This window comes from Corvus hawaiiensis, chromosome 6 (genome assembly GCF_020740725.1).
Source record: "Corvus hawaiiensis isolate bCorHaw1 chromosome 6, bCorHaw1.pri.cur, whole genome shotgun sequence".
Lineage (NCBI taxonomy): Eukaryota > Metazoa > Chordata > Aves > Passeriformes > Corvidae > Corvus > Corvus hawaiiensis.
Genome location: NC_063218.1, coordinates 39,812,366 through 39,824,728, shown reverse-complemented (window position 1 = coordinate 39,824,728; position 12,363 = coordinate 39,812,366). Strand labels below are relative to the sequence as shown.

General features: G+C 55.5%; 1 protein-coding gene across 4 annotated transcripts in view; it reads right to left on the bottom strand.

The window, feature by feature from the left end:
• Positions 1-2,244: 2,244 nt before the first annotated feature.
• The window catches only part of DGKZ (diacylglycerol kinase zeta), a 46,589-nt gene continuing 36,470 nt past the window's right edge, over positions 2,245-12,363 (bottom strand). For all 4 annotated transcript variants that reach the window (XM_048306229.1, XM_048306228.1, XM_048306226.1 and 1 more), the window contains 8 exons: positions 10,451-10,491; positions 9,745-9,935; positions 9,225-9,256; positions 8,421-8,464; positions 7,956-8,076; positions 7,403-7,439; positions 7,011-7,110; positions 2,245-4,639 (listed from right to left, as the gene is read on the bottom strand). In XM_048306229.1, coding sequence (XP_048162186.1) covers positions 4,523-4,639; positions 7,011-7,110; positions 7,403-7,439; positions 7,956-8,076; positions 8,421-8,464; positions 9,225-9,256; positions 9,745-9,935; positions 10,451-10,491 — 683 coding nt within the window. In that variant the 3' untranslated portion in view covers positions 2,245-4,522. The remainder of the gene's footprint in view (positions 4,640-7,010; positions 7,111-7,402; positions 7,440-7,955; positions 8,077-8,420; positions 8,465-9,224; positions 9,257-9,744; positions 9,936-10,450; positions 10,492-12,363) is intronic.

The window sequence follows — 12,363 nt, the reverse complement described above, 5'->3', positions numbered from 1 at the left end:
CTCCCCTTTCTGCTGCACACATAGCAACAGGTACTGCTGTGTGGTAAGGGATCTGGAGATGCCAGGCTGTACATTTGAGTCCAGGATGCAGAAATGGATCCTGATAGCTGGGCAGGTGGCAAAGCCAATAGCCTCCCCCCATTGCTGGGCCTTTGCACTAAAGCTGAAGAAAGCTGCTGAGACAAACTTCAATGTAAAAAAGGATCTAGGTGTGCATCAGGTTTGCATGTCTGAAGTATGGGACTGTGATGAGCAAACCAGGGACTGTAGAACTGTTAAAGAACTACATGTGGAGCGAGCACCGCTGCTTCTCTTCAGCTATTTCAGGCCACGAGCTGAAGATCTCGCTGGAGTCCCCAGGGCACAGCAACATAAGGTATGGCAAAGCCCTGTGCAAATTTTCATTCCTTCCAGGAGATCAGGAGACAAGTCCTGGCTGTGTGAGAGAGCAGAGATGCATTGGTGCACATCACTCTCAGCAGTGGCTGCTTGGTCCCTATGGACTCTTTCTGAGGGACGTGGGGAAAATGGCTCCTTCCCCAGCTCAAACAAGCAGCAGAAGGCTGTGTTTGCAGAAAGGGGCCTCATACCAAGGAAAGGAGGAAAAAGAGGGAGTGTGACCAACCCAGATGCATTTCCCTGCAATTGGTTAACTCGAGCTTTTTACCTCTAAAAATGTCACAAGCTAATTCATGGCATGTCAGCTCTGCATTTTCCATCTCTGGTCAAAGCCTGGTCCTTGGGAAACTGGTACTGGATGTTGCGGCAGTGCCAGTGCAGGAACACAGCCATGCATGGGAGAGGAACGACCTTTTCCTTGTTGAGGTGTGTGGCAGGTAATCATTAACAGGGCCACACTGCTGTCACCCCAGCTCCGCTAAGCTGGGGCTGAATTTGCATGGCTTTCTCCAGCCTGCACACGTGCACCTGGTGCCTACACCCCCAGGTGTGCTTCCATCCCACAGGAGGGCAGACAGACCTCCAAACCTCCAGCACCTAACTGAAAAGGAGAAAGAGGGGATGCCAACACCCTTTGGAGAGAAGGGTAGGACTTTGCCCCAAAGGTACACTGCCCCTTTCCCAACACTCCTCATCAGAGTGATCACATAGTGGGACTGCTTCTCTTCCTCACTGTATATTTGACACTGGGGCAGCTGGAAGACTCTTATTACCATGGTTACTGACAGCCCTCCCTGCCGAGATGTGGGGCAAGTCCCAGCATGCCGGGGTCTGGGCACTGAAGTAGAGAGGGTCCCCTCCTCCCAGCTGCATGTACACCTGGTCCCTGGGGAGGCCGGGACAAGTTGGTGTGCCTTACACCTGCTACAGATTCTCACTGTTAGCTCTGAGCAGGAACTGAAGGTTGAAGACCATGAAAGAGAGGCACAATGGCAGTGGAAGAGACAATGCAGGCAGGGAAGGAGGCTGCTTCTCCGGGCAGAGAGGGGCTGGCAGGAGTGCAGTCAAACTGCCCTCAGAAATCTGAGTTTAAGGTATGCATATAGCTCCTCATCACCCAGCACCTCCATCACCGGCATGCCCTCAGCCACTGCCATTACCTCCTTTTTCTAAGGAAACTCCACAGGAGAGAAGTGTGTTGGCCACAGTCATGCTTACGAGTCTGAGGCTGGAAGCAGAAGTGTCCCTAATCCTTGCTTTTGTAATCAGAGAGCAGTCCTTCCACCAGAGCAGCAGAGATAATCCCTGCCCTCAGTGCTCAAGAAGCAGAAGCCCAAGACTCCCTGCTGGAGCTGGGAATGAATAGGAAGAGCCCCCGCCAGGCTCATCTCCTGCAGAGCAGCATGGCTGGGGACAGCTCACCACAAAAAAAGGCCAACAAACATTTTGAAACTGGAGGCTGGATGCTGCTGTAGTACCCACTGACAGCTGTGGCAGCTGCTGGGGCTGGTGCCTTTGCCCCAAGGAGGAATAGCAGGCTGCCAGCTCCTGACTCACACTTCCAAGGCCTTCTGGATCACTTGGGAAGGCAGTGCACTTTCTCCCTTTCTGACATTACACTGAGCACTGAGGTATAACACAGGACAAGGACCCCATATCTAGCAACAGTCCCAGAAGGATGCTGTGCTGGGAAGAGAACAAGGACGTGGGCCAGCAGGGAACTCCTAGAAGTACCCCCAAATTTGGATGGAGGCAGATGCCTTGGGTTCCAACCTTGCTTGTGCGACACGGCATCTGTTGTGCAGTACCCGCTGCAATCTTGCGGATGCAGCAGGAGACAGGAACTAAAACATCAATCTCTTTATTTCAATGGCAAGAAACAACAACATCCAAACAGTCAAAGTTGAAAAGCAATGGGAACACAGGCTCGTGCCAGGCCCTGGGCCTGCTAGAGCCAGCACCCTCACATAGTTACAAAAATACAATCCTACAACAGCGTCTAAGAAACACAGACCCAGGTATTGCACAGAACCCCTGCCCTCAGGGGGCAGGGTGACCAACACCCCCTCCTTCTTCACCAAAATATAAGCAGGCTTGGAATTGCACAGCAACTCAGCTCACACGTGCATGGAGGGGCCAGGCAGGGAGGGGAACAGTGTGTCTCTCAACTACCTGTACAAACACTGTAAGGGAGATAGGGGGAAACTGAGGCTCTAAATGCCTCTGGGCCAAGTTGGGCATCCTGTCTGGAGCAGCAGTGGCGTGGACCTCTGAGATGACAGTGCCTTGTCTGTCAGTGGCCTGGCAGCAGTGCTAATGAGAACTCCAGGCACTGCTGGAATGTCCCAGCTCTCAATGCATTAGGACGCTATCATGAGTAATTGGAAATACTGCCACTGGCCCCTGGGCACCCTGCACAGCCCTGCGCCTCCCCAGTACAGTGACCCCCATCCTTCAAGGGAACCCTGCTCCTGGCCAGAGTCTGAAGGGTATTCTGGTTTCCTAGAGTATCCTCATACCCTTTTCTTGGGAGTAGGAGGGATTCAAATGGTGCCACCCAGCACTACCAATGGGCCCAGCTGGGTATGAGTGCAGAGGGACTGCACAGACCACACACGGCGGCAGCAGCATCCTCTCCTGGAGCCAAGCTGTGAACAGCAACCCCCTTCACAGCCACTGCCCAACCAAAAGTGCCAAGCAGGTCTGCTAGGCTCAGAGCCATCAGCTTTCCTCCTCTGTAGGCACCTCCTGGTCTCAGAGACTCAGTTCTGCAAAAGCCTTGCTGAAGGCCTCTGCATCAAGCACTCACGGCATCCACAGGGGAGATGGGTTGTGGTGGCTCAGGCACCATGGCAGGTGGTAGGTGAAATTCCATCCATTGCAGGCATGACTCAGGGCTAGGAGCCCTGATGGTTCCTGTGAATCCAAATCCCTCTTTCTGCTAAAACTGGAGAGGGTGAGCTGGTGGTCTGCCCAGGTGGGTTGTGTCTCGGCTGGGTGAACTCTCAAGTTTTCCCTGCAAAGCATTGTGCCCAGTTTGGGGAATAGCAGGAGTCAGACTAAAAGGATGCATGTTGCCAGGTTGGGGGGCATCCCAACCTGGATGGGGGATCCCTGAGAGCAGCACTGACCCCAGCACTGCCCATCCAGCCCCGTGCAAAGTCTACCATTGAGGGAGAAACTGAAGCAGGGAGGGCAGCTGAATCCAAGTCAGCATTTGGGACATATAACCAGCTTCACCGCTGCCACTGCCACTGCCACTCACAGATGAGTGCAGCTCTCCACCATCCTGCAGTGGGCTCACAAAGAGATGCCCAGCAGAGTGGGTGTGCAAACAGTCCCACCCAGCCCTGTGGAGGGAAGCGTGGTGGGAGGGCTTGGTAGCCTTCCTCCATGCCATCCCAGCCCCGAGTCAGACTGCTGACTGAGCACTAAAGGCCAATCAGGAGGGCACCTGCTGCCCTACTTCCAGTTGCACCAGTCCCAGATGCTCCAAGGAAAGGCTGGGTGCACCAGTGACTTCCCTCCTGCTGCAGAAGGCTCTGGGTAGAGCAACACAGAGACCTGGTGCAGCCCCAGGAGGGAGAAGGCAGGGCCAGTAAGTTGTGGTGCTTCCTTTGGGGCAAAGTCTGAGACTCACGGCCTCTGCTGTCTGTCCATGCAGCCTGTGCCTCCCATAGCTGTGCCAGACAGGAGAGGAGGAACAGGACACAGACCTAGCCAAGCACTGCCAGCGGAGAGAGGGGCTGAGCAATGGTGTCCCACAAGGATCATAGGTAGGAGCCTGTGGAGGGGGCACTGGCATTGCTCCCATGAACCAGGGTGACTGGGGGCTTCAGCCTGGCCCACCCCAACATGGCTGGGGGATAGAGCCCATCTAGAGCAGGGAATGTGGTGAATGAGAGGTGAAGGGGTGGACACACAAAGAATCAGGCTTCAAGTCTGAAATACCCATTGTCCTCATAAACAGAGTCCCAGCCCAGCCTGGGGCAGAGCTCTGCTGTATCCATCTCCAGGGACCAGGTTGACATCTGGGGAGGGTTGGGCCAGATACAGCTCTGCCAGTTGGCATTGTCCTCTTCTCATCCTGCATGAGCTGGCTTGGGCTAAGGCACGCCAAGCACTACACAGCTGTCTCCTGGTCCTCCCGCTGGATCATCTGGTAGTGCTGTCGGTTCTCGAGGTAGGCAGCTAAGTCGGGGTCATTGGCTTTCTCAGCACGGTGCTTCGGGGTGTCTCCCTGCACAGGGGAGGCAAGGAGTCAAGAGTGCCAAGCACTGCCTGAATGCTGCTTTGGCACCCAAAGGCATCCCCATTCCCCCATGGGGCTGGGTCCAGCAGAGCCTGCAGCCAAACTCCAAGGCAGGTAGCAGCCCATGTGTTCACCACAGGATGAAAGCGTGCTCCTGAGGAGCCTGACTACTGCAGGCCTGGAAGCTGTCCCCTGAAGGGCCATCAGCTCTAGGCATGGGCTAGGACACCACTGACCCTGGGAGTTACCCAAGTTACCCAAGAGGAGACAAAGGGTGGTCCCCATGACCTGCTCTTCCCCTGTGCTGCTCTTTCCCTGTGCAGGCGGGAAAGGGTGCGGAATGAGGGGTATGTCTGGGGAATGCCCTGGAATACCAACCCCCCTTCCCTCACAGCCTGGCTAGCGCTCCAGCTCCCGGAGGAGGATCACATTTCACCAGCTTATTGCAGCCATCTGGATTGTGTCCACTAATGAACTCCTGCACTCCATAAAAAGCAAATCTGTTAACAGCTCCCAGCTCTGTCTCCTCTCCCCCTTCCCTCCCCCTGCTCCTTGCTCCTCCTCTCCAAGTGCCCAGGCTCTGCTGTGCCACTGAGAAAGGCCACAAAAACCTGGCGCTCTGCCGCTGCCATTGAAAACCAGCCCTGGAAGGGATACCCATCCTGTCCAGCTCATCCCCTGGTGCACAGCAGGGCACAGGCAGCTGCAGTAGCGTGCCGGGGCCTCCAGAGCAGCCCGCAGCCTTGTTTCTCCATCAGGAACAATGGTCAGACATGCAGAGCCCTCCGCTGGGCCTGGATGTGGCTGTGCACAAAAGCCCACCCGTGTGTGGCTGCAGAGAGGTATCATGCACCAAGAAATCTCCCTGGCATGTGCATCCCAAGACTGGACACACCCCATGATCCTGCACGCACACACCCCCCCGGCAGCCACACCATCAGGGGATGGAGACCACTCTGTGCTTTGGTGCTGGGTCTCCTTGAGGGCCTCCTCCCCACATCCCCTGAATGCAATCACTCATTTAACAGAGGAGGAATTGAGCTTCTTTCCTGTTCCCCTGCAGAAGCCCCTCTGCATCACTGCCTGCCTGCAGCCTGAAACCGGAGCTGCCAGGGCCTCCCTGCCTGGCTGGGCTGAGGCACGACAACTGATAAGGCTCAGCCTCCCTCACCTCTGCAGGGAGTGGGATCAGTCTGCTCCAAACTCGTGCTACAGGTCTGCCGCTGGGGCTCCTAATGAGGTGGATCCTGCCTGTGCAGGCAGGCTGTGACCCGGAGCCCATGAAAGGTCAGTGCAGCAGCACAGAGGGGTCCCCAGGCAGCCACAAACCTGACATGCATTTGAACAGGCACGTGCAAACCCATTCCCTGGGGGGGCACATGCCTGAGGAAGGCTCCCTTTTGTGCTGGGAGGCTGGGGGCTGTTCCCCTCCTTCAGGCAAATGAGGGGGCTGGGGACAGAGAGGGGCCATGCCTCTTGAACTGCCCTCTCCTCTTGCCTCTGCCAGCTGAGCCTCCAATCAGGCCAGTCCCACTCTGGGCACTGTGCAAGACCTAAGCCTTAGACAGGAACAAGGAAGAGAGATGGGGAGCCAGAGATTATCTGTACAGCTGGCAAACAGGGATGTGCGTTGTCTAAATTGAACCCCAAGCTCCACCAGCACCAGCACCCATCAAATGGGCGCCTAACCAGCGTCCCAGACCCACAGATTGCACCTTCTTGGCTTGTTCTACATCACCTCTGCTACAGCCCATCACTACAAGCCTCCACCAGACAGACCTGACCACATCCTCTCTGCCATATGCCAGCCCCAGGAACCTCCTGTATCAAAATATGGCTCCAAGCCCTCCCCTTTTGCAGCTCCTCTGCCAGGGCTGGCACAATTCCCTGACACTAAGGCACAGCTCAATTAACTCGGCATGTGAGGGAATGTGCTGCCACTGCCTGCTCCTGCTCCCCGCAGGCCAGCTTCACCCGCCAAGAGGAGCTCCCAGATCCCCCATCATGACCGCCTGTGGGAGAGAGTGGGGGGAGTCCTGCAGCTGGGAGGGAACTTTCAAGGAGAATGTCCTTGCTCTGACCCCTGAGAGTGGGAAGGGGGAGACAGGGATGAGACATTCCAGCCCCTTGCCTCTAATTTAATAAAACAACAGGGAGAGAAGCACCAGGAGAAGAGGGATTTAACCCCTCTGCAGCTGGGCTCTACTGGGCAAGCAGGGGTGCTCCATGTCAGCTCCTCTCTGACTGGCAAGCACCCCCACCCAAAGCACTCCTGCTCTGCTCTCCAGCTGGCTCTGCTCCTTGCCAGCCCTCTGGTCACCCCAGAAAGCCCCCCCACTGCCACTGCTCCCACTGTCACCTGCAGGTCTGTCTTCATTAGCGAAGCCCCGGCCTCCACGATGTAGTGGCAGATAGTGCGCTGGCGTAAGGCTGCAGCCTGGTGCAAGCTGGTTTCACCGCTGAGGAGGAGAAAGCGGGAGATGTGAGATGTCCCCCTGAACAGGGACAAGCAGCACATGCAGGTGGCAGCGAGGGACAGCAATTCAGCAGCAGCAGCAGGAGCTGATGGTGAGTTGTGTGTTTGTCCAGGCTGCCCTGGCAGAGGAGGGGATGCTACTCAGGGGCAGTCTGTCCAAAATGGACTGGGAATCATGGCTGGCAATTATAGCAAGGGCAGCTGAAGTGTCCCTGTGACTGGTCACTTCGCAGAGGGTCTGGCCAACAGGTAATGCAAGTCAGGCAGCAACTTACTTCTCCTCCTCTGTGGCATCAAGGATTTCTGAAGGAGCTGTGGAAAGAAAGAGTGCAGGTGAGTGAGACCCAGCTCCAGGGCAGAGACAGACCTGTCTGCTCCATGGTCACAGTCTGCATCATTCCACAGGGGCTGCTATTTTCATGCTGCCTGCACAAGTCCTGGCTCCAAAGAACTCAGGTCAGCAATGGCATCTAAGCCCAGCTGATCCCAGGAAAGAAGAATTGGTTGTGGACTTGCTACAGAGAAATATCTAAATAAAAATAAAGAGGTCTGTATTTAAGTGGGAACTGCCAAAAACAACAGGTCAGCTGCCCTGAAGGCAGAAGCAGGACACTGAGAAATGTTTCCCAGAGACATGCTGGTCCCTGCCAGGATGCAGCAACAGCCATGAGGGCACCCCAGTACTGGCAGACAGATGCCAGGAAAAACCCATACACCAGAAGGATGATGTAGCAAACCCAGAAGGAAGGGATCTAAGCCCAGGAGCATTCCCTCCGAGCAGAGGGATCTTTTTTGGCTGCCAGGCTCCTTTGCTAAGCTCCAGCTCACCATTCTCGATGATGTATTTGACGATGTCCTTGCTTCCTGATTTGACAGCATGGTGGAGGACAGTCTGGCCCGAGGAGTCTCGCACCATCAGGTCTCTTCCAGCTTGGTGCAGCTCTTGGAACTACAGGATTGTCAGATTGCTCAGGATGAGTTGCATTTCCCAGCTCCAAGCCCCAAGCCCCAGCATTATGTGCCTGAAGTGCCTGACAGGTTGTGTGGATACTTGGGGCTGGTGGGGAGCTTTGTCCAGCTCAGCCATGCTACTAAGTCCCTTCCCTTCGTGTGCCCCAGGAGAGGAACCAGGGCTTCTTGCCAGAAGCCTGCCTGGTTTCCAGCCACCACTCCTGAAGGAAGGCCCTTGACAGGAGTTGCTCCAGGGCAACTGGGGAGCATGGCCGGCAGGGCTTCCCTTAGCCCAAGGGGCACACCAGCCCACAAGCCTGCCTTGGCTGCTCGAGCGCCTACCTTGCTGAAGTTGCCGCTCTTGGCAGCTTCTATCAGAAGGTCATCTGCAAAGAGAGATGTGTCAGGGTCAGAAAAGTCAATCTGTAACACTGCTTATCTAATCCTGGAAACAAGAGTTGGGCACCAGAGGTGTGGAGCAGGAGCACAAGCTCCTCCAGGCCAGACCCCTTGGTCAGACTGCATTTACATGGCTCCTCCACCTTCAGGAATGTAAGGAACAAGCCAGGAGAAAGAAGGAGACACTGTGTAGCTAGGGGTGAAGCCAGACCTCAGCCCCAGGGAGGCGCATGTACAGGGGGAGTAGTCTCTGCCCTTGGGCAGGGTAACTTGTGATGGAAGTGGGGAGCAGGTCTCCTGGGCATCAGCCAGCAGCCAAGATGCCTCTCACCAATGACTCACTCACACTTCCAGGCTCCGATCAAGCTTCAGGAAACTCTTTCCATTTGTTCAGCTTGGTGAGGCCCCTGATCTAGTGTTCCCACCTCCCCAGGGAGAGGCAGAGACAGCCTCTCAACCCAGTCCACAGCGCTCAGCTCTGCAGGTGGGGGATTAACCCCTTGCCACATGATTTCCCGCACGGTGGAGCCAGGAAGGCGCCTGGCTGGGCCACTCCACAAATCACTGTCAGGTCTCTTGTGCTCACCTCTGGGTCACCCGCCCTCAGGGCTCCATGTTTCAGGACACATGGAGCAACAGGGCTCCTGCCCGCTCACCAGTTAAAGGATAGGCCAAAAAAAACCATGGCAGGAAAACAAAACAGTGCAGCCTGAGAGGGGGTATGACCAGGGGTAGGACTCGACTCACCTTTATGTGGGAGGCAGCGCTCTGGCTCAGTGCTGGAAGGGAAGAAGAAAAGGTGTAACTAACCCTGCCAGTCCTGGCAGCAGATGGCCCTAATGGGCATGCCACCATTAGAGGGATGGAGAAACATTCCTGTGGCACTCCTCCTTGCCTGATCTGCATTCTTCCCCATTCCCACTCCCATTTCTACTGCTGCTCCTAGCACCATTGCTCATCCATACTCAACACTGCCCTTAGTTGGGCTGAAAGACACCCATGCCCTTTGCCCCGTGGGCCAGGTGCTGGAGCTTGACCCCATGGCTGAGCCACCTGCTGATGCCCCACTGCTTAGGGCAGTGCTGGCAGAGGAACAAGGAAAAGAGGATGGCATCTCATCCCTTGGTCTAACTCAACACTGAATTCCTGCTTACTTCCAGGGAGGTCCCCTGTAATCTGGCCCAGGGATCAATGCTGTGAAGCCAACCCTATCTCTCCCATCACTGCCCATTCTTCCTGAGACCCAGCACCCCCACTCCACACTCACCTGAGGGCAGGAGAGGAGGGTGGAGAGGAGGAAGAGGAGGGGAATGCAAAATGGTGCCCAGGGGGTGTGGCAGATGAGTCCACGAGGTCGGGCATGGCAGGAGAAGTGCTCACGGTCTGAGTGACCACTAGCTCTGGGTCCAGCACATAGAGCTCATCCTGAGAGATCTCTGTCACATAGTTGAGGTGCTCCTGAAAGACACAAGTAAGGACATACTTAGAAGCAAGACCTACTTCTGCAAAACTCCATCCCCTCATATCCCAATGGGTGGGTTTGTAGCCCACCCATTTGCTCAGCAGAGCAATGGTGGCTTGAACAGTCTTGTGCCTGGGAGCCTTTGCATCTCTCCTTGTTCTTTTCAGGCTTCCTATCTCCTGCCACCTTAGCAACCTTGTAAACCTTATCTCCATGTCTTCCTCCCCAAATCATTGGGGAAAGTATCTAATACTGGTGAAGATGACCCCAGCTGGCAGGTCCCCTGGCCAGTCTTGCTATGTTTGCTATTCCTTACCCGCTGCACTGGAGGGCCCTGCAGGCAGCTTTCAACCCAGGGTTCTGTGCTACCACCCAGGCTTCTTCACTTTTCTCCAGAATCCTGGAGGTGCTAAGCCTGGTCCTGGTGCAGGCTCATCATGCCATCCCTTTAGGGGATGCCAAAGGGCAGGGCAGTGGTATGAGACCTGTGTGGCCCCAAGGCTATACTCACCTGTGCGCGGTCTATCCTGTAGAACCGATCGGCCGTGGTTGCTGTAAGACAGGAACAGAACAAGATGGGGTGATTCCTGGTGTGAGAAAGGGAGACAGCCTCTTCCCACCACGAGTGACAGTGAGCTATCCAGCCACTTCGTGGCTTGCACAGAGGGTACAGCAAAGCCAACAACAGCCCCTGACTCAGCGCAAACAACTTCCTTTCGTGATTCTGCTGGTGCCTCCACCCTAGAGGCAGCCCCTTGGGCCTACAGACCACCATGGCCCTGTGAAACATGCCTTTGCTTGCTAACTCCTCCTCAATGACTCCTGGCAGGGAGCCACAGGTAAGGCAAGAACACATCTAGCTAATGCCATGGCCTTTCTGGGGGCTTTCAGGTGCTCCAGCATTATCCTGAGCAGACGAAGCTCAGGGCTATCCAGTGCACATCTCAGCATTCATTCATACCAGGTGAGGAATTCCTGTGATTAACATGGTGCACCTTGTTGAACAGTGCTCAGAAATGGGGGCACTACAGGGGGCTGGGAGAAGAGAGAGCTCAGCCTCCTCTTGACTAAGGACCTCCATGAGGCCACTCAGAGCATGTGACTGCCAGGCACAACGGAGCATGCCACCACCAGCTGTAGGTCCAAGCCCCTGTCTCCTAGGATGGCAGGAGCTAAAATCCAGCCTGTCAGAGTGCATCCCTCTGCTTATCCCTCTTCCTTAGAGAAGAGATCACCACAGAGAGAGAGAAGCTCCAACAGAGCAAGTGGCTATGCTGGAGCCAGACACAGACAGCCACCACCCCTAGGGGAGCAGGGAAGGGTTATGGACTTAGGGCATCACCAAGGGAGAGCAGGACAGGTAAGAGCACAGTGCCAGAACAGCTGGATTCCCATGCAGGGCAACATTTCCACAATGTCCTGATGGGCTGCTGGTGCCAGTCCAGGAGAGGTTGCTGCAGTGGGATCCTTGCAGACCCAAGGAAGTCTTTCTGCAAATAGAGTGGGGATGTGCCAGAGCAGATGAGAGGAGTGAAAGAGCCATGTTTATCCTGGATATCTAGGGAGCTACTGTTCAAGGCCTACAATTCAGCCACTTGAATGAACCTGTGCCGTGTTGAATGAGGCTCTAGTCTCTTTCCTGACACATTTTCCTGAGCCCAGAACCTGCTGCTGGGAGACTGGCAGGAGAAGGGAAACTGGCCCTGGTAAAGCAGTCCTGGTAGCAACACCTGGGAGCAGCAGCACCAGCAACCCCACATGCAGGGCTGGAATCTTGAAGGGAGAAGTTGCACCCTCTCTGCCTAGTACGAGGCTTCCCAGGCCCACTTTGCAACCCATGGCTGTGCTCTGCTGTGATCTACACTCTGCTTGCTGGGATGTCAGAGAGATGAAACGCTACCAATGGGCATGTCACTCAGCCAGCTTCCAGGTACAGAGGGAGCTTCTTGGTCAGAGAAGGCAAAGGGAGAAGGGAAAGCTACTTTCAGGTAGGGGAGAAGCAGCAGCTGGAGCCCAGCAGGGAGCCTGCTCGCCCGTAACACTGCGACGCTCATGGTGAACCTGGCTCCGAGCATGCTGGAGCAGGGGGGCCCCCTGCCTGCACGACACAGGAGAGCATCCCCAGAAGTCCCGCAGTGATAAACACACGCCACCAAGCTGTCTTCAGCTCCAAGGGCAAGAGAACTGCAGACACCCCTTGTTCCACTCATGGTCAGCAGCCAGACACGCAGCCTGGGGCAAAGCACGGCTGTGCTCAGCCCCAAAGACCCCAACATCTGTGAGTCCCAAGCCTCAGTGGTTCCCTGTGGCTTGTCACTGAGTGTCCTCTCACCCCCCAAATTCATAGAATCACAGAATCATCGAATTGCTTAGGTTGGAAAAGACCCTTAAGATCATCGAGTCCAACCATTAAACCAACGCAGC